This window comes from Coenobita brevimanus, chromosome 57, assembly GCF_032717465.1.
Source record: "Coenobita brevimanus isolate Jiangsu-jjx chromosome 57, ASM3271746v2, whole genome shotgun sequence".
NCBI lineage: Eukaryota > Metazoa > Arthropoda > Malacostraca > Decapoda > Coenobitidae > Coenobita > Coenobita brevimanus.
This window is the reverse complement of record NC_137010.1, coordinates 1,029,149-1,051,439: the sequence shown is the minus strand read 5'-3', so window position 1 is coordinate 1,051,439 and position 22,291 is coordinate 1,029,149. Positions and strand designations below refer to the sequence as shown.

General features: G+C 43.2%; 1 protein-coding gene across 1 annotated transcript in view; it reads right to left on the bottom strand.

The window, feature by feature from the left end:
- Vps13B (vacuolar protein sorting 13B) overlaps positions 1-19,550 on the bottom strand; it is a 37,488-nt gene extending 17,938 nt beyond the window's left edge. Inside the window, exons 1-24 of the mRNA XM_080274347.1 lie at positions 19,464-19,550; positions 18,059-18,236; positions 17,097-17,199; positions 16,168-16,349; positions 15,293-15,396; positions 14,275-14,551; positions 13,769-13,941; positions 13,009-13,209; positions 12,657-12,843; positions 12,256-12,373; positions 11,940-12,082; positions 11,290-11,462; positions 10,530-10,724; positions 9,740-9,890; positions 9,337-9,471; positions 8,251-9,099; positions 7,581-7,720; positions 6,607-6,759; positions 6,084-6,300; positions 5,096-5,333; positions 4,339-4,629; positions 3,688-3,823; positions 398-539; positions 44-247 (exon numbers count right to left, since the gene is read on the bottom strand). Of these exons, the coding sequence (XP_080130473.1) occupies positions 44-247; positions 398-539; positions 3,688-3,823; positions 4,339-4,629; positions 5,096-5,333; positions 6,084-6,300; positions 6,607-6,759; positions 7,581-7,720; positions 8,251-9,099; positions 9,337-9,471; positions 9,740-9,890; positions 10,530-10,724; positions 11,290-11,462; positions 11,940-12,082; positions 12,256-12,373; positions 12,657-12,843; positions 13,009-13,209; positions 13,769-13,941; positions 14,275-14,551; positions 15,293-15,396; positions 16,168-16,349; positions 17,097-17,199; positions 18,059-18,236; positions 19,464-19,550 (4,777 nt within the window). The remainder of the gene's footprint in view (positions 1-43; positions 248-397; positions 540-3,687; positions 3,824-4,338; positions 4,630-5,095; positions 5,334-6,083; positions 6,301-6,606; positions 6,760-7,580; positions 7,721-8,250; positions 9,100-9,336; positions 9,472-9,739; positions 9,891-10,529; positions 10,725-11,289; positions 11,463-11,939; positions 12,083-12,255; positions 12,374-12,656; positions 12,844-13,008; positions 13,210-13,768; positions 13,942-14,274; positions 14,552-15,292; positions 15,397-16,167; positions 16,350-17,096; positions 17,200-18,058; positions 18,237-19,463) is intronic.
- Between the last annotated feature and the right edge of the window lie 2,741 nt (positions 19,551-22,291).

Below are 22,291 nucleotides of genomic sequence, written 5' to 3'. Positions count from 1 at the left end.
CACCAACCTCCTCCCACACCTCAACCTACGTCATTTAACGAACCTGTACTGACGCTGAACCCAACTATGTCAATCTGGTACTGGCGGTCCTCCACCTCGGACCCAGGTATGCCCAGGATCCGTGCCCGCTCCGCCGTGTGGAAGACGTCAGGGCGGATCATGATGCGGGAGAGAGGGTTGTCCACCTGGGGCGTCACCACTATGGATCCCAGCTGGAGGAGGAAGAAGTTGTGGATGGAGGGGTCTTGGAAGGAGGAGTCTTGGAAGGAAGGGTCTTGAATGGCTGTATTTTCCGAGGCCGTATTTTGTGTGGATGCCTTCTGTGAGGATGTTTTTTCCGAGGATGCATTTTCTGGGCACATATTTTCTGTGGATGTCTTCTGTGAGGATGTTTTTTCCAAGGATGTGTCGCGAGTGGGGAAGAAGACACGGATGCTCTCGGTGTGCAGGTAGACCAGCGGCAGGGTGTGGTTGTTGACGGCCATGCCCAGGGGGTCCTTGGACACCACGTGGCCCGTGTTAATCAGCTGGCGAGGCACCTGGCAATGGGGAACAACAGCCAGGTACTGTACAGGTCGCCTTCATAACATCATCACCATCATCATCATTATCCTGACCTTTCTCCCACCTAAGATGCAGTCAGGTAGTGTCAGAAAAAACAGGGAAAGAGAAAGCATGGAAGAGGGATCTACCAAATTTAGGGCAAAATTATGCAGACAATCTAGTAAAAACAGAACTTAAATATTGAACATGCCAGCAAATATTACCAAAGTTCTGAACAAGTCAACAAAAATTTACTCTTCATAAACATATACCAGGTTAATCCTAATACTGCCTATTATGCATCAAAACAGGATTCAAACACACTACAAATATACTGTAATCACTTATATACAGAATCCAAAGTTCTCCATACTAATTATCACCTTAATATGACTGGAACTCGATTCTGTACAAAAGCATTTGATCTAAAACATCTGCTCCATCCTATCACGACTCAACTCCTACCTACCATACACCCAGCAATACCAAAACCTATCACAGGCTTCCAATAATACACACATATCATAAAAGACACCCACACACAAATTACTCAGCAAGCTCTCATACAGAAAAATAACCCCATTCTGAACAGCATTCTATCCAATACCTGTATATAAAGAGGCATAACCAACCTCACAAGATCAACATGAGTAACTCAGCAAGACTTTACTTATGTCACCATTTTTTTTTTTTTAATGCAAAAATGAAAGAACTAATAGCTGAAGGCCTGCAAAAGCTGCCTTCCCAGAAAAATAAAACAATGGAGTGGCAAAGGCAAAATCCATTTACTTTGAAATGCCTAGAAACACTCTATTTAAAAGGCTGGAGGTCATGGCAGGGGAAAATACAGATAGAGGAAGACAGTTCCAGAGTTGACCAGATGAAAATAAATGAAGGACTGAGATCACCAGTAACTCCTGCATTAAACAGGTGGACAGCGGAGGGTAAAGGTGAACCGCTTGACAGGTACTGCGAACTCACTGCACTGGGGGAAGGATGCAAATAAACACTTCAGAAGAGCAGTGACAATTGAAACAGTGGCAACACAATACAACAACCAGCAAGAAAACTACAGATGAAGCACAGACACAAGGGCAGTATGTACATGCAAAAAAATAAAAAAATAAAAAAATAAAAATAAAAAATTGTGCCAGACTTAATCAAAAGCCTCTGAGATGTCAAGTACAATGGCAGGGGCTTCACCAACATCCTAGAAGGAGAATGACCATGAAACTGAAAGGAATGTGAGAAGACCACCAGTGATGCAACTCTCATGGAACCCACACTGGTGGTCAGAAAAACGGTTAACAGAAGAAAAGTGCTTCAAAATCTTCCCACTGGGGACAGACGCAAAGATTTTGGAAGTGCATGAGACTAAAGCAAATGGGAGATAATTCGAGGGTTGGGAACAGTCATTCTTTTTTGAGAAGGGCTGCCTGAAAGCAAATTTCCAGCTAGAATGAAGCTGACAAACAATGCTTAAAGAGTTTGCCTACAAAAAGGCATCAGCAGAGAAGCAGTTTTTGAGAACAACAGGAGGGAAGCTATCGTGACTGTAAGCAATATTAGTATTAAGGCCAGAGAGGACACAACAGCAGAGCCTAGGTACCTGTATTGTGTAGAAATATTAATTACAAGCATGAGGAAGTCATATGGAGGAAGACACAAAATAGCAAAACTTCCAGTCCAGCACGCCAAAACTGCCAACACCACACAAACATCACTAACATCTCCAAACGTCACTCAGCAAAGACGCATTAATGACAAAACCTCACTGAGAGATCCCTAGGAGTGCCCCTGAGTCGTGGCCGGTGTCTAAGAAGCTGTTGTTTTAGTATGGAGGGTACCTTGGAGTAACAAAGTAAAGAAAGTAAGTACACTAAGTCCTTGTTATACATACCCTTTTCTTAATGACATTTTTTCTATACTCTTTTTACACTAACTTGGCCTAAAATTGCCTTGTTTAATAATGACATAAGAAGAGATTACATTAGAGAATACATTCTGACACCAATCATGAAGTGCTATGAATGGGATGAGGAACCATAGCCTTGTCTTATTCTGCCACTGAGATATGTGAAAAAATCTCTAACAGGGACAAAAATCTAGACCAAGTTAAGATGAAGAGACTAGTGTAGATCCACAGTATGATGTAGAAAAAATGAGCATTGTTCCATTCTTACTCCTTTAATCCAGCAACTTTTTTTTTTTTTTAAACCATATTCATGGTAATTACTGACGATTTTGGCTAAACTCAGGAAAGACTTCTTGTACTGAAAAGGTTAATTATGGCTACATCCAACTCCTCCATTTTGAAAAGTCTGCTAATCCCGAAATTTTTTTTGGAGAGAAAGACACTGAAAAAAAAGAAAAAAAAGTCCTTGGATTGAGGGGGCTACAGTTTATTTGCCATTTCCTCCCTTCTTTCCCAATTTACAGGCCAGTCATCTATAAAAAAAAAAAAAAAAAAAAAAAAAAAAAAAGTAATAATGTGTTTTAGAACATTTCCATTACCTTTCATCATCATCATCATCATCTGTGCCTCTTTTCCCATCATCATCATCATCATCCGTGCCTCTTTTCCCATCATCATCATCATCATCCGTGCCTCTTTTCCCATCATCATCATCATCATCCGTGCCTCTTTTCCCATCATCATCATCATCATCATCCGTGCCTCTTTTCCCATCATCATCATCATCATCATCAGTGCCTCTTTTCCCATCATCATCATCATCATCCATGCCTCTTTTCCCATCATCATCACCATTGTCCATTCCTCTTTTCCCAATACTTATAATGAGGAATGATATTGAGAAAATCAAGACATCATAAACTGAGCATGATTTATGACTATCTATCTATCTACAGTATCTATCCATCCATCATCCAGCCTTTTACTGCCCAATTAGAAGTGTACCAGCCCAAGGGTAGGCTATTTGGTCCAGCATTTAAGTTAAATTGACCAGTTGCCTTCTCCCTGAGTGGCATTACATGGGCACTAAACCACAATCCTCTCTCAGATGCAAACCCTTATAAGACATACCTAGCTGAAGCACCTCACCAGGCTCATGAATCTGGCTGGAGCACCTTAATACACTAGACCACCAGGCATCCATCAAATAAACGCATTAAACTAGTCACCTGCAGCTGTAGCCACGGTTCATACACGGCAGCAAAGATGTGGAGTGATGCCGGGTAGAAGACACAGTCAAACGGCTGCACTCGCACGTCAACCTCACTCAGGTAGTGGTCTGACAAGTTGTTCCCCGGCAAAGACCTGGAAGATGTGACAGGGGAACAGTAGTATAGTCCTTTTACCTCAACTTGGTTCAGATTTTCGTCCTTTAGTAGCTTATTTCACATAGCTCAATGACAGAAAAAGACAATACTCTGGCTCCACATCCTCTCCATAGCACTTTTTTTATGACTAGCATCATTATTCTAGCGTTCATCTACTGTTACAGCTCAGTATTCAAGATGGAGAGATGACAATTTTATGCCAACTCAGAGAAAAAAAGAGTATGGTATAGAAGTACAAGTAGTTGCAACCCTACGTTCATCTGAATGTGAACCTAGTGGACTGCAAGTTGAAACCACCTCTTCCCTGCAGTCCACCATCCTCCTTTTGGGGGATTAGTTAGTGTCAGGAAGCCATTAATATCCAAAATTTCATTTAATGTATGGGTCTTTTACTAAATGTAGAGTGCAAAGAAGCAGTAACTTCTTGAATTTTATGGAACATGTCATATGCTAAACGTATAAAATAATGAAGCAATAACCTTCCAGTCCTACCTGTCCTCACTCAGATGCTTCTTGATAAGTGTGTTCCAGGTGGAGTGAATGTTACGGCAGAGTGCGGTGGTCAGTGTGAGGGAGAGGAACCCATGTGGGGGTGTCTTGGGCTGGTCTGGGGGGGAGGAAGAGGTAACTGAGGAGGTGGATGAAGGTGGTGTGGCCTTGGTGGTGGGGTGGTGGGGGTCGAGGCTGCCACTGCGGGGGTTGATCACCTTCACGTCTCGGGTCAGCTGGTCACCGCAGGTCAACACAACACCCTCGTGCTCCCCAACCACCCAAGCATTGTTCCTGATCGACATGAAAAATCTGATATTAATTTTTTGGAACCTACACAGAGATAATGTCATACAATTTGATTCAGTCATCAGAGGGCCATCTTTGGGTCCCCTGGCAATGTAACCCCACTCTACCTATGCAATAATTTGTTTGCTTAGCATTAAACTGATTAACACTGTGGCTTGGGGCAACACAACTTCAATGTAAACTGAAGGATACATGCATAACTAATGTAAAATGGTAAAAGCCACCCCTATTTTGCCCCATCTGGAGAGGCTAGGCTGCTGTTGTCCAGAACATTTAAGGTTGAGACTGACCTGTATCCCTGCTACCACATATATGACAGAAAAACCTCTAGCCACCTCTGAGACCAGAAATGTTGCATGCAGGCACAATGCAATCTGATCCAAGAGCTCTACCACCAGACTACAATGCATCCATGAGTAATGTATACACTGTAATAAAAAAGAAGACTGACCTCCGGGTGTAATGGAGTACGCTGAATGATGTGACCTTGACCTTAACCTTGGAGTAGATGCGGTGCAGGTCCAGTGCAGTGGTGAGGTCCTCCATCTCTGCCCTCAGTTTGCGGCCCTCACCCACCTCACCCTCCTTGGCATACAGTGAGGCAGACACACGTGCCACCGTCCACTGCACCCATGCTGTTACCGCCGGACCACTACTTGTGCTGGCTTCTTGCTCGGTGGTAGTTGTTGCTGTGGACACAAAGAAAAAAAATCAGTGTTGTCATTATCATCACAATTATCACTGTTATTATCAGCTACATTAACTAAAATCTCCATCATTGGTGGCTATGCAGAGTGGATGGAAATGAAAGACTGACTAGGAGTGTAGGTGAAGTCGTGAGAGAGACCAAGGATTAAATGGAAGGACAGGGTGATGAGGTATAAAAGGGAAAGGGGAAGAATGAGATGGAGAGAGGGCAGTCTGATGGCAGAGGACAGGGTGACATGGAGGCAGTTTGTCTGTGGCCACCCCTTCCTGTATTAAGACATCTGGAGGTAGATTTTTAGACAGTCAGACCATCATCATCATCATCATCATCAAAACTCCTTTGTCCACTAATACAGAGGGTGTATGATCTATAAACAAGAACACTAACAAATAAAGAAAATACAAACTTGGAATGAAAGTCTAAAAACCTCCATTCCAAAGATATTAATGGATTAAGAAAATAAAATATTCATCAGGTAACTGAGTACTTCCTAAAGCTTCTTGCCAATGTCCCCCACCTCACCTCTCTCCTCCTCCACCTATTCCACCTCATCTCACTCCTCTTCCACCTCATTCTCTCCTCTGCCTCACTTCTCTCCTCCTCAACCTTACCTTGCTCCTCTACCTCCTTCACCTCACCTCTCTTCTCCTCAACCTCATTTCTCTCCTCTTCCACATCCTCAGCTTATCTCTCTCCTCCTCCTCCACCTCACCTCTCTCCTCGTCTGCACTGTCCACCTCACCTCTCTCTTCCTCCGCCTCCTCCACCTCCGCCACCAGCAGTGTGTTAGGGTCAGAGCTGCTGTGGTGGAAGGGTTTCGCATGTGGAGGCTGTGGTGGCGGCTGTGGTTGCTGTGGTGGTGGCTGGCTAGTGGCGGGCTGGGAGGAACTGTCTGGCACTGGCAGTTGATGTGGTGGAACTGGTGTGGACGATTTTGAACTGGATTGCTGAAGGGAAGGTTGAAGGTATATCATCATCATCATCATTACCATCACTGTCATTATTTTTATCATTATCATCATCATCATCATCATTGCTGTCACTATTTTTATCACTGTCATCATCATCAATGTCATCATCATTATCATCACATGTATTGAATTTAAACAGGAAAACTAATATTGTACGGGACACTATTTCTGAAAGAGGTACAAAAACACAAGAATGAAAGAATATGGAAAGAAGAGAGTGGAATTAAAACATTAGAGTCTATCCAAGCACACTGGCCCGATCCCTACACAGTGCATACTCACAGACTTTGGCGAGTGTGTGATGAAATGTGCAACGAGGCCAAGAATGTTCTCCACGATAGCCACATGACCGGCCACCTGACATCGGCTGCCACAGAACTCCAGCGGTGACATGTCCGTGTGAATTACCAGTCCCAGCTGGCTTAGGCTCGGCCCCTGCAATACAGTACATCTGGTTGGTGACTGGATGGATATGGTGTTGTGTGTTACATGGACAGAGATAGACAAATGAGGAAGTAAAGGAGTGCTGTCAAACAGTAACACTATGGATGTGACTGAGTGTTAAGAGAAATAATCTAAGATGGTTTGGCCATGTGGACAGGATGGAAATGGCAGTCAGACTAGAAGAGTAAATGTGAGTGAGGTGGAGGGGGAGACATAGGATGAGATGGTGGGAATGAGTGGAGAGACATGAGAGAGGGCAGCCAAATGGCAGAGGACAGGGCGATGTGGGGGGAATTTGTTTGTGGACGCCCCTTACGCGATTAAGGCATACAGCAATGGATGAAATGACCTATACTTGCCCACCTATGCATCCACCCACCACAATTCTGCACTGATGGTAAGTATGGTGGTAATAATGTCAAGCTGTACCCAATATAGTGTAATTCCCCTTCCTCTTTCTTCTCTTCCTCTTTCTCCTTCCTTCCCTCCCCAATATCCTAACTCTCTTCCTTACCTCCTATCACCTATTTTGACTCTGCTGTTTTTCTTTTTGATTTCCATCCACCCTCATGTTCCCTAAACTATCAATGTTTCTTATGCCTACCTGCTCACCAAGCCACACTGAAAATTACACTAAGCTAATCCTTGAATGTTGTACCCACCTCCCTGTGCACTTATCCACTCACTCATTCACTTATCCACCCGCCAACCTACTTGCCCACCCATATGCCCACACACCCAACTATTCATCATCCTCCCTCCCACCCATCCACCAACCTTTCCATCATCTTCCCACCCAGCCATCCACCCACCTGGCACTTAGCGGTGATGGCAAGTGTGGCGGTGGTGTTGACAGGCTTCAGCACCGGCAGCTTGACATGCTGACCACTGCCCTGGAGGCTGTACACACTGAACCCTGCCAGACTTAGCGACCATGGCAGCTTGTCTCGCTCTGAGGGGCACATCAGGACCATGTTAACTCCCTGAATCCATGTCACTTCCTTTTTAGATTATTCCTGTTGCTACCATATTATTTAATCTTTGAAAAGACCTCTTGTATTGCTGGTACTTTAATCCCAGGCTCATCTCCTTGTGAACCCAGTGGACCTCTGGAAATCGGTGACTTTGAATGGTCATTCCAGGAGGCTTTGTGTTAAGGTTATGGTGAAGAACTATCTGTGTTATAATTAATGTGGTTTATTTGGTGAGTAAGTGTGATGTGGAGTGAGGGCTGCACTGGAGTGTGGGTAAAGTGGGTGGTTTGTGAGTTATACTGGAGTTATATAATGATAATCTAACCCCTTCAATCTGAAAAGTCTATCATAAACTGAATGAAACTGTCAGGACACAGTAACAAGGAAACAGAATAAATATCCCCTGGCTCACACACACACAAAACAAATTTCACCTAACCTTTGGGATTTGCATTACATATGGAAATAATCAACGCTGCTTAATCTTTTTGACTTCATGTACACTGACCTGTGGCCCAGATGTCAGCTGGCAGAATAACAGGAACATCATGTACATTGTGAAGGAGTGACTGTTTCTGTGCAGCGTTGTGGAGGACCAAGTGAGGCAGACAGATGACCAGCGTGTCCCCCAATGAGGCACGTTCACTCCGAGTCAGGTACGTTCGATGCACTGCATTTACGAGCCCAGATTCTGATGCGACATTCAGGGCAGATGACGGCAGGAAGAAAGTGGCTGTGTCAATGTCTGCGTGGATAAGTAGTCGTGACAGGACAGGATACCAGGACACAAACTTCTCCTTCCATGTCTTAGGTGCATTGTCTTGGCCATCCCGTGAGGAATGAACTCTGCCGCGACTCTCAGTTTTGGCCTCGGACAGTGTGGCTGTGGATGACTCGATCTTTGTGGCTTCTGATTCACTCTCTGATGGCTTCCTCTGGCTGATGGGGACCCCTCGCACTTCTGAGATCTTCTTGAGGAACACCATCTCACTCAACACATCACTCTCAATTTTCCTGGGTGAATATTTGAGCCACTGCATCAGCTGTGGGTCAAAGAGACATGCGGTCTTCTTCATGCCCAGAGTGAGGACGCTGGGAACACTCTCGTCTGTGTCATTCTTTGGGAACTGTAGTGCTACTTTCAGCAGTTTGTCCGAGACTGAGATGGTGTCCGGCAGCAGCACCTCCAGGCCAGTCTTATCCTCCGGGCCAGACATAAGGAGGCACAGGAGATCACCAGAGGGCTTAAGGAGAGTAACAGTGGCACCCCCGAGGGTGCCCACACACCCTCTCAAGGATGGAGTGTCACACAGCTTTGCTTCCACATGATGTACCTTCAAACACAGCAGTGCCAGCCCTGTGTGCACACATAAACATATATACACACTTATTACTGGAATAATCTGGGGGATAAAAAATCCCTGAAGTTTCTTGTCTGGGCCACTTTTCACAGGATGAAGCATCACGCAGTAAAAAGATAATCTATATAAGCTGCAAAAAAAAAAAAAAAAAAAATCTGGGCCAAGTTAAAGTAACAAGTGTATACAGTATCTTATAACCATGATATGTAAAGAGTCAAAGGTTCTCAACCTACATTTATGGTTGAGTGCGTCGTCTACAAGAGAGTCTTGGTGTAGCCTCTCTGGGCGGGGGTGAGTCTCCCACCATGACGCTGCCACACACCACAACAACACCAGCTGAGGGGCGCTTGTGGATATGCTCAGACTATCTGTGGGGAGTAGAAAAATCATAGCTGGTATACAGGGGACATACATACACAGATCATATGATCATCATCAACCTTGCCTTACATCCTATCACCATTCTCAGGCTCCTATGATGCACTCTCAGCTGACTGACATCCTCCAGCAGCAGCATCAACAGCCTAACCCTAATTCTCATTATCCTTCTTAGGCTCCTATGTCTCATTGAGATGAATAAAATCATCTAGCATTAACTGGAATAGAATAAACTGTGCATGATGCCCAGTGCCTAACCTGCCTGCAAGAAGTACTCCTGTCGTGGCTGGTGTGGTGATGCCCAGTAGAGGGGCAGGAGGAGGGTCTTGCAGTAGAGTGATGGTGAGAACCCTTGTAGCAGTGTCACTGAATGGGCCTGGTACTGCACACCCACACTGACATTGTGTGCCTGTGGAGGGGTCATGAGGCAATTACCACTGCCATCATCATCAACATCATCATCATAGCACTGAATAAAGGTGGAAGATGTTTTGAAGACATTATGTGTAAGCTAGTTATGATGTTTATATTTTGTTTCTATGTGACTGGGGATTGTGTTGAATATCAGTGCTGGGATGGGAAGGATCTTGAACAAAATCAATGAATCATATCTATTTTAAGTCCCAAGCTTTCATGTGGTCCTTGATTTTAAGTACTTTTGTTTCTTGGTCAAGGTGATCCTGCTTAAACACCTACACTGCAACTGAGGTGAGCAACAACACTGCCATACAGTGAAGGTATGATATATGTAAGCAGCCTACTGTCTGGGCCAGCTTATAATATACTGTATTCCTGACACAGATGGAAAGCTCTACTGTACACATTCAAGCCTAAGTTCAGTGGGTTCCCAAGGACAACTGATCTGTATGGCTATGGAATACCACTTTCTCTGACAGGATAAGTGCACATCCAATGCTGCACACACAGGTACAGTGTTCAACGGCTTTTTGTGGTGGAGAGTGAAAACTGAATGAGGAATCTTGGAACGAATATGCTGTACTGTAGTGGCTGTGGATGAGAATGCGACATTGGGGCATCACACACTTACAGTGAATGTGAGGTGTGAGTGGCAGTTGTGCAGCATGGCAGGTGATGGTGGTCGCAGCATACATGCAGCAGACACCAGTCGTTTGGGGTACATGGGTTTGGTCCACTCCACATTAAGCCGTGACAGCTTCAGGCGCACACTTGGTACCAGCAACACACGTGCCATACACAGATCACCACTTGCCTTCTGGTTCTTCTACACAATTAAATCATTCAGATAATTACTTTGTTTGTTAACTCACTGTAGCCAATGGCTAAAAATTCACATGTCCTTAATCTACAATGTTCTAACCTAAAGCAGTCAAAAGACTGACCAAGGCTGTTCTTGAAGAGCACCAAAACACTACTTAAACTCACTCAGGCTGGAGTGAGGGATAGGCACGTGGGGACATGCTGTCTATTCTTTCGGCCACTGAGGTTCAGACCCTTGCAGGTCTTCTACCACAGCATGCCTTGGGTTACACTTGACAAGGGAGAGCCCACTTCCAAGATAACAAAAGTGCATTCAAGAAATGGCTTGAATGTGGATCACTATGTCCCATGACTCCAATGCATTATCAAATGTAACACCAGTACATATCTGTTTAGGATTCAATACCACCAAGAATGTAGAAAGGTCAACCATATCTAAAAGTTCTGAATTTCTGCAACCTAGTCATAAACCTGTACACCTAAAAATCTCTACAGTATTTTATTGAGTCTAGCCTTTATGCACTACAGCCAATACCAATATAACATCAAGACCCATGAACAAAACATACCTTCCTGCGCCTGGCGTTGAGTAGGTTCCTCATGTTGACGGTGGGGTGCTGAGCAGAGTGTATGACGAGCGTGGGGTCCATCACAGTCAGCAGGTATGACCGTGTAGGGGTGTTGGCCTCCAGGGATGCCACCTCCTCCTCACTGGGCATATGCAGATCCGATGGGGCAGAGTCTGTGGGACAGCATGGTTAAGGGTGAGGTGAAAAAGTGAGGCAGACAGGTGAGGTGGAAAAGTGAGATGGAGATGGTGAGGTAAGGTGAAGAGGTACAGTGGAGAAGTGAGGTGGAGATGGTGAGGTAAGGTGGAGAGGTAGAGCGGAGAAGTGAGGTGGAAAAGTGAAATCGAGATGGTGGAGAGGCATGGTGGAAAGGTGAGGTGGAGAGAGAGGTGGGGTAGAATGATGAAGAGTGTGGTGAAGTGGTGGGGACCGTGTGAGAAAAGTACCAAAATAATGTACTCATTAAAATAAGCTATGTATATGAACAAAGATTTACCAAGACCCTAAAATGATGTCACAGTAAGTTAAAATGAATTCCCAGGACCATAGAAATAACTAACACTGTACAAAAACAGTTTAAAAATTCCATCCTATGAGGTAGACAATTCCAAGTGTAATGTAATCTCACCACAGAGCTTGCCAGTGCTTACATGAGGGTGGTTGGGCATAGGGAGGGTAGTCATGGAGTGAGAGACAGTGTGCCACCGCCTGCAGTCTGTGATAAAGACCTGACGTGGCATTGATGCGACATTCACCCACCGCCACGCGACACAATGCACGCTCACTCAGGTTGCTGAGTGGGGAAGGTGTGTGATAAGTCATTACAGTATATATCATCATCGTCACTGTCATCATCATCATCATCATCACTATCATGAAGTCAATATGTATAAGTTCTTGTTATCATCCTCATCACTATGTACCAGTAAATCTTCTCCTGAACCCACAACAAAGACCTTACTGTACCTGTGCTCAAGGTCGGCACTGATCTCAGAGAGCTTCTCACTGTTGATGTCTGCTGGCAGCTCCATGAAGTAGAAATAGTCCATCCCCACGGCACCTGTCACCGCTAGCAGGCTTGCCTCTGTGAATGCAAGGTAAACATCACTACACCAATATACTGGTACCTAAGATCAGTTTATTTTCACCTGACAGAACTGGGCCAATTTCACAGCTTCAATATTAAAAGTGGTTGTATGAAATTTGATGAGCCTTGCTCATGAGGTAAGAATGAGTCTCGTTGGTTACCAATCAAATTAACCCTCCAATCTCTCTTTCTCTCCCTCTCTCAAACCCACACCCACACATGCACACCCAACCCTGCCCAACCACCCATCCACACACACACACACACCTATCCAACCTACCTGTAGTGTTCTTAATGTGCTTGTCCCAGGTGTAGGTATAATCCCACAACTCCTGTGCATCCATCAGCACCTGTGGGTCAAACAGGGAGCCAGCCAGGTACTCTTGACCCTCCTGCCCACTCTCCAGGAATGTTATGGACGCCACTTTCTCTTCTCCTCCTCCATCCTGACCACCCGGAATGTTACCCTGTGATAGACAGATAGATAGATAGATATACAGACACAAAGACAGATGGAAAGTAGATAACCATACAGATCCTCATCATCATCATCATCAATGTCATACTCATGATCATGCCTCCTATCATCACTTCGTCATCCCTTTCATTATCATCATCACCCCTCATCTCACCTCCTGTATATCGCTGATGCCACACATACACGTGCCAATGGGTTCAAGTGACAGTGCCGATATTCCCAGCTTGACGTTAACTGCCTCCATCCCCCTCACTACCACGGTCATGAAGCTGCCCTGCTGTTCCACACAAAGGAAAGGGGTGAATCGCATCTTGCTCGGACCAAAGTAACCGCTGTCCTGAACCGATTCTGTCAACTGGTGAAAGACAGTGGATGTCAAAATTTTTCAGATTAATACAGTAACATGTATTATTATGACCTATAGTTCACAGATATTTCCATGATGGTTGCGGAAATGGAACGTGCTATCTACCTACTATACCCATCTATCTAATATCTATTTATTTACCTATCTATTGGGTAACTATGGCGCTCCAATCAGATTGAGCTGGTGAAGGTTTATATCCAAGGGATGGTTGGGGTTTACTGCTCACATAATGCCACTCAGGGATGAGTGAGGCTGGTTACCCTCATCTTAAATGTCAGGACCAACTTGCCTAGCTCCGGGCTCCTACGCTCCTCATGGGGCAATACAGGATTGGATGATGGATGGATGGATAGCCATAAAGGTCTAGTTTAAGCTGAACAAAACTGTTTGACAGCAACAAAACTGAAATAAACATTATGTCATTCTCCACTTACACAAAAATCCCTCAACTCTCTCCCTATCCACCAAAAGGAGGATGGTGGACTGAAGAAGGGCAACTTTAATCTTTAGTCCATCAGTTTATTTGCAGATAACAATCGTGGGCTACCTTGAATGTCCACGTGGCTGTTTCTACATAGATGGCCATGTGCAGTGTGTGTCTGAGGCGGTGTGTGTGGGAGGCTACAGCAGTGGGGTCATCATCTTCCCAGTACACCGGCAGCAATGCAGTTCCCAGCGACCATGCCCAGGACGACCATGAATCCTCACCTGAGCCAAGTTCTGAAGACATTAAGAATATTCGAATTACAGTAACCTACTTATTTTGTAACTATGAATCCTCCCTTATACAAAGCTCTGAAGATGTCACTGTGATAATTAAACCACCACAGTCAAGTACAGTACTCTCCTTGGCTCAGTGGATATGTGGTGGACCAAGATTTTGCAGGGGAAGGGTCAGATTTTTCACTATGATGGTGATTAATATGACAGGTTTTATTTTAGTCTCTACAGCAAGACTTCTTCCTTTGGGTAAGTAAAATCATTTGGTGGTAGAGAGAATTAGATCAAAAAGAGATCACCATACTAAAGGGTTAATACTGGCGCTCTACTCACCATCAGACATCCCACCTTCACCCTCCACCCCAGCCATCCCTCCACCACCCTGCTCCCCTTCTCCCGATGTCGTGGTGGTGTTGGGCAGGTCTCCGTAGTACAACGCCAGGGACAACTCCAGTAGGCGCAGGAACATGGGCAGCTGCGTGTCCGAGAGGCTGAAATGTAGCTGGGGGCAGAAGACATCGTAGCGAGTGCACACCGGCTGCAGTGAGTTGATGCTCTCAAACTGACGCACCATTCGACATGACAACGAACACCGGTACATTAATGGTTCCTGCCGGACAAGGAACTGGTCATTGTTACTACCCTATCCATCTAACTGTCTGTCAATCTATTTATTTCCTTATCTATCAATATTTACCTATCTGCTTCTCTATCTCTATAAGGCAATGAACAGTGATAAATCAGTGGTCCTAGAAAAATGAGGACAGAACAGAATTCATTACTACTATTTAAACTCCTAATGCATTTATTTTTCTATCTACTTATCCACCTCTCAAACTAAAGAACTACTCAGTATGACAATGGACATCAGTTTACATGCGGCTCCCGTGTCATGTGAAACTTATCAAGATTACTATTTATCCACCTTTCTACCTCTGTCTTTCCATCAATTTAAATATCTTTTTCTCTATCTATCACCCAAATGAGCCTGGGACATTAAAACCAATCCCATCTACTTCCTGCCATGTGAGTAAACACCATTACAGTACCTTACTTTAAATGAGCACTGAATTCATTACTGTCAGTTTTAAATGTCGGGACCAACTGCCTAGCCCCGGGCTCCTATGCTTCTCACAAGGCAATGTAGGATTGGATGATGGATGGATGGATGGATTAATCTATTTACTATATCTACAAATATGACATCACAGTACTGTGGTTCATTAAAAGAAGCCACAACTAAAAGGGCAGCATGTCCTGTAAATCTATTCTAACTCAACTCTGAATTTCTCTCTCTCTCTCTCTGTTTGCCTATCTGTCTATCTATTTACTGACAAGTAAGACTTCTCACCTGATAGTTCTCAATCTTGCCTGAAGCATTCCTCTTGTCAAGACATACAGTAAGGTCAGTCAATGTGGCCAGGTTACGCAGAATCAGGTCCTCTGCTGTCAGGTCTGGCAGACAAGAATAATTACTTGAATACAATGAACTAAACAAGAACTAACCTGGGAAATAGGCATTCATATCACTACTGTGTCCCTAATTCAAGAACTTAGATGGAAAAAGCATAGATATTCAATAAAATGTACAGGTACAGATCCCCTCGGTTCTGCACTTGCAGGTGATGTGGCAAAGACTGTGTTTGCTCATAATACAGTGGGCAGATCACTTCTCAGAATACACACCACAAATTTTGGGTACCAAATAAATTGTCAGAAATGAAATAAGTTTGGACAGAACTGAGGGTGACTGTACAATACTGATCAGGCTTTTGCATTACTGTATCAGATTTTGAGCTATTAATACTGTATAAACAAACACTGCACACTAAACTGGCTGCTGGCACTTCAACATCCACTATCTGTAATGCAAGCAGCCTTGTTTGTCCTATAACATAAACTGGCAAAGATGTAAATCAGACTACTTTACTGATTTACATACTGCAAGAGCAATGAATCACTCTCATCTTAAATGTCAGGGCCAACTTGCCTAGCCCTGGGCTCCTACACTCCTCAAGGGATAACATGGGATTGGATGATGGATAGTTGGATGACGAGCAATGAACCACAATCTACTCATATGTTTCCCCATCCTGTGGATACCAATATGGTACATGGAAAACAGAGTTGCAAAGACTGATTTATAATGCACAGTAAAGTGAATGCTGTGTAGTAGTTGTAAAAGGAAAATTAATGAATACAAGTAAAATTAAAGCCTGCTCTCACCTATGAATGCAGGCGTCCAGTTACCATCAACAGAGCGGAATTCCAGTGTCTTGACATTTATGGAGAGAACTATGTCATCCTCCACATACTTGAGGATGACGTTGTTGCAGACGATGCACACGTTGTTGATGATGCGGTTGATGAGGCCCTGTACATAGCTGGTGGGGGCCTCAAGATCCTGCCTGTGGAGACAACCATAAGTGTTTGAGGGCAGACATAGTGTTAGAAAAAGAGGCCTACATGCAGTGTGGAAGGAAATATAAGATTTCAATTTTTCCACAATGTTCCTGTCAAACATTGGGAAGAATCTTGTGTCTCTGTCTGTAGATCACATCACACCACATCACATCACATCACACCACATCATATCATAACACACCACATCACAACATATCACATCACATCACATCACACTGCATATTATGTTGTATTCTATGTGGCTTCTCGGATTTCTTAGCATCATTTCCTCAGTGACTTTATTCTACACATCACATATCAGTATCCTCTTGTATGTTTCAGATAAAAACTACACTGACATTAAAACAGTAGACGAGTAAATGACATACTGTACAGAACAAAGGAATATGATACTGCAACATGCCAAATAATTTGCTAAGGATATGGTGCTGTGATGTCTCCCTTGTCACCCAGTGCATGGTCCCACATCACATCCCACATCATATCCCATATCATATCCCACATCACATCCCATATCACAACACACATCCCATCCCATATCACATTCCACATCACATCCCATATCACATTCCACATCACATCCCATATCACATTCCACATCACATCCCATATCACATTCCACATCACATCCCACATCACATTCCATATCACATCCCACATCACACTCCACATCACATTCCACATCACATCCCATATCACATCCCACATCACATCACAGGGCAATACAGCACCTCCTTTGTCTGCGTCGGCCATCCCCGCCCCTGGCTCCCCCACCACTCTGGCTCGATGACTCTGACCCACCACCATCGAACCCCTTCAGCTTCAGGATGCACTCTGGCAAAGGCAAACATTTATTGACATTCACTTACATTTTATTTTGTTGCAAGACAGACCTACAAGAAAAAATAATGCATAAAAATTTCTGTTCTACACAAATAGACTAGTGATTATAAAGAAGTTCTCATGACAGTAGTATGATCTATCTATCTATCTATTGCCAGACGCCATAATCCCGTAAGGGGTAGCCATTTGACTCGGAGTTATATTTTGGGATATTAATATATATAGAGTGTCCTGGGAGCTGACACATTAACTTCAGGTGATTCCTAGGCTAATTTTGAGTGAAAAAATGCTTTATGAACATCGGTCTAATGCTCAACTGTTTTAGACACATAATTATTGATGATCTTAAGGGTGAAAATAATTTCCTTATGAATTCACCCATAAGGACATTAACACTTGTGGCTCCATTACATCTGGATATTGAACTCAAGTTTATACAGGATTTTTTGCTCATAATTGGTCGATCACCACCTGAAATTAGTGCATCAAGTCCTGGAACATACCGTAGTGTATTTGGAAACTACGATATGTTCACTTTAGCTAAGCATAAAATTGTCATTTCTCCATCCTTAAAGCTGAGCTATAAGAAGAGATTAACACTAGAGTATGGTCCTAGTCATGAAGAAATGCTAGGGAGAGGATGCAGGGCTGCAGTATCCTTATTCTGCCACTGAGCTTTGGGATTTAAGCAGCAAAAGGATGGAAATCTCCACCAAGTTAAGATGAATGAAGTACAATCTGGCAAAACAGAGAGATAACCAAAAGTACTTAGGGTATATACTCTGGGAAAATAGAGAGACAGGTAACCCAAAGTCTATGCAGTTACTCTCCATCCCTTCCCAGCCCCCACCGATAGTGTTGATGGTGATGACGATGGGCTCGGAGGTGAGTTTGGTCCAGGGCACGTGGATGCGCAGCTCATGGATATGGCCATTGACAAACGAAAACGGAAGGCGCAGTTCCTGTTCCAGCACGTCCAGGCGCAGGTCCAGGTTGTTGAATACTGCATCCCCGCCCCATAGTGACACCTGGCAAGGGGTGACAAAATGGAGTTCTGGTTGGCTAATAAAATAAGTTCTTGTTATAAGCAGCATATCTTAACCATTTAAATTCCTGGAGAATGAGAGACTGACTAGAGGAGTGTACGTGACTGAGATGAAGGAAGAGAGGAAGAGGGGGAGACAAAGGATGAGCTGGAGGGATGGACTGGAGAGATATATGAGAGAAGGGGAGGGGGAAATTGGAGAAGAGGCAGCCAAGTGGCAAAAGACAGGGCTACATGGAGGCAATTTGTTTGTGCCCACCATCCCTATGGAATTAGGGTAGCTCATAATAAATAGACAGACAGAAAGACAAATGGCTGAAGCAGTAGATAATAAAACAAACTGCACTCTTGCCTTATTAGTGTATCTGTTACCACATATCTAAGCCCTGTATTAATTTACAAGGGTTTTGCAATAGTACGGTAATGCTTCACAGTCTCAATATCAACACTTATCACATCAGTGCTCCCTCCTCATTCTCTCACCACTCCCTTCTCATTCTGTCACCACTCCTTCCTCATTCTACCACCATCCCCTCATCATTCTATCACCACCTCCTTCTCATTCTATCACCACCCTCATCATTCTATCACCATCCTTCACCACTCCTCCCTCATTCTACCACCATCCCCTCCTCATTCTACCACCACTCCCTCCTCATTCTATCATCACTCCTTCCTCATTCTAAAATCAGGGATATACTGCAATCTGTCACAACTTTTACCTTATAACTACAGTCAGGTTATTTTCACCTGACAAAGATCTTTAACCTTTGTCAGCTAACACGATGGCCAGGTGTAATCAGACTGGAAAGTAAATATTGACTGGTAAGCAACGAAACTCATCCCTGCCTCATAACTACGGCCCATCAGATTTCATGCAACCACAAGTTACCGGTAGTATCCAATCTAATGAAAACAAAACAACTGTTGAGTACGTATATGAAGGAATGGAATGGACAGATACATGAGAGAGGGAGGCAGGATTTGGAGGAAGGGGAGCCAAATGATTGAGGACAGGGCAGTGTGGAGGCAATGTTTTTGTGGCCACCCCTTGCAGGATTAGGGTATGTGATAACAGACAGACAGAGTGACTGATGTATGGCAGTGGTCCAGTTCTCAAGAAAATAAATAAACAAATAAATAAAATACATTGGTTATTCAGCTCCTGTAACCATAACACAAGAAGAGGACAATGTATTACGATGCTCACCTGAGAGTCTTCCGGCTTGAGGTTCTTGATGTACTTATCGACATAACTAAGGATGATGGGGGTGATGTAAGACTCTATACGCAGCATCCTCCCTCACCACACCACCCTGACAGAACATACAACTACAGTCAGTTCTGAAGGAGTTACTGGAGGCTACATCTAACCCCTCCAGTTTGAAGGTCTTTCATAAACTGGATGAAACTTTCTGCAGATGGCAAGAATGAAATATAAAATACACCATCCCACTATGCGGTTTAACACATCTGCAGATATTAGATACAATGTATCAAAGAGTTACTTTATTAAAATACTCTGCTGTAAGTTAAGCATAACCTTTCTATTTTGTTTCTCTATACCAGTAACTATCCAAAACAGCATAAAATACTAAGGTTATGACCACAAGATATGACTTAAATAGATTGGTTGGGTTCAAATACCTTGAAAATCATGGTGATTTTGCAAAAATTGATGTGGATTTTAGTTTTTCATACAGTAGACTCTTTAAGACACTCATATATTTACTTAATCTCTGTTTTCCCCAGGACTTTACAGCCTTCCACACTTTGTGTGGGGGGTAACAGTTTCACTGCTGGAATGATCATACCAATACCAGTACATCAAAAATGAGTAATTTGTGATGGACATCATTATTGAATTTACACAAATCACATACACAAAAGAGAAAAACAAAGTTTTATGTCTAACATAAACAGCAGCTGGAAAGGCACACTAAAATTTGTAAATACATGTATAACCAACTGCTGATTAACATAAAACCCATGAAAAGAAATATTTAACCTTCAGTAAACAACAATTCCAGTACATGACTACAGTCGAAGCTGAAAAACGCTGGTCTAGAATTTAATAAGAGTAGAAAAGGACCAAAAATGAAAAATTTTCATTAAAATGTCAAAAGGTGCTCTTCCACTCCAGCCATTTGCCGCTTCCCTTATCAAAAATACCACCAAAACTGATAGGGAAAACAAAGGTGAGTTGATCCTCGTTATTTTCTGCGAGCCTCACCTGGATACAGCCAATGACTAATTAATATGAAGATAAAACAGCATCCTGGCCGCTCTCGCACCTAGCCTGTGTTTACGTCCGACTGTCACTTGTTTTGTAGACGTCACCATTGCATATTTCCTGATTTTCAAGCTGCTTTATTTTTATTTTTTTTTAAGCTTGGTATATGGCACTACCTTTTTACATATTCTGATAATGGTTAGCAAATAAACATTGATATTTCATTTACTAACTACTGAAATCATTATACAAAATCCTATTCATGTAGGGCCATTGCAGTAATATAAGTACTGCTAATGCTCTCACAGTACCATCAGGAAAATGACAATTCAAATGCACAAACTGCAAGAAAATAACGTGGAAAATATATGAGTTACCCATCAACACCTGGCAACACATTGAATGTTTTCTCTGATGTTAATAGAAAACGAAAAATGTTATTAACAACCTTAGTGCCCGAATTTGCGTTAACTTGGGTGACTTACTAATTTTCTACTTGTCTAAACATTCAAACACTCTTCTTATAATGCCTGAAGTAAAGTGTGATAGATTAGCTTCATCCCTGTTATTTCTACCACAGTAGTATGGTTATTATCTATGTCTAAAGCTGAGGTCATGTTCAGAAGTACCAAAGTCCCTGCAGATTTAATTTCCTGTCAAGAAGTTCATTTATAAACAAATCGAATATTCTCTTCTCCAGTCCTCTTAAACACGTCTATGGTACCTCTTCTTCCTCTTTTCCAGTTCTTCTTCCTCCCCCTTATATTTTTCTGATTCTTTCCCTTCACCCCTTTCCTTTCCTGCTCCCCTCTTTTCCATGCTTTTATTTTCCCTCTTCTTACATTTTCATCTTCTCTCCTTCTCCCTTCTTCCCTCTTTTTTCCCTTTTTTCATTCTGCACCTATCAAACTCTCTCATCAGATTTTTTTTTTTTATTGGGGCACTCTAAACTCAGTCAAAAGTTGTTATTCATCTACATCAGTCACCCTTCCCTGCTTTTGTACCAATTCAATATAAAACACATAGGCAATCCACAATGCCCTCACTGTAATGCAGCCCCTCCGAACACCTCAGCACACTTTCCTCAAGCACCAATATAACAGTACAGACAATCCTTCATCATAACTGCAACAAAACATCTCCAGGGGTGCTTGGCTGAAGTGGCCAGTTTCCTCCAGTCCACTTGGTTCATGTCCAGATAATCCCACGACCACAACAATGAACAATGTTATTCATGGTTATAAATGGAAATGAAGTGTGATAGGAAGCATTAGGAGGAATACACTGAGGTAGTTTGGCCATGTGGAGAGGATCGAGGGTGAAAGACTGACAAAGAAAGTGTATGTGAGTGAGGTGGAGGCCGAGGATAAGATGGAGGGATGGGGTGGAGAGGTATATGAGAGAGGGGTGTGTGAGTTGGGAGCAGGGCAGTGAAAATGGCGGGGGACAAGGCGACGTGGAGGCGATTTGTTTGTGGCCACCCCGAACGGGATTGAGGTGTCTGGCAATAGGCAGATAGATAGAAGTGTGTCATAACTTTATTTCTGTGGACAATACTAGTGCTACTGCAAGGTGATGCATTACTGAATTACAGGTTAAAACTGAACAATACAAAACTGTACTGTTCATATAATTTTCCTTTTCAACATCTGAAATGGCAAAAATGATAATTTCCTACATAAAACTTTTCACTGATTTATTTCCCAAGTAGTTCACTGACATTTTGTGGCATATAAAAGTAATATTATGAAAATAAATACAGTATAAAATGTTTTGCTATGTTCGGAATAATCATCCCTACACAA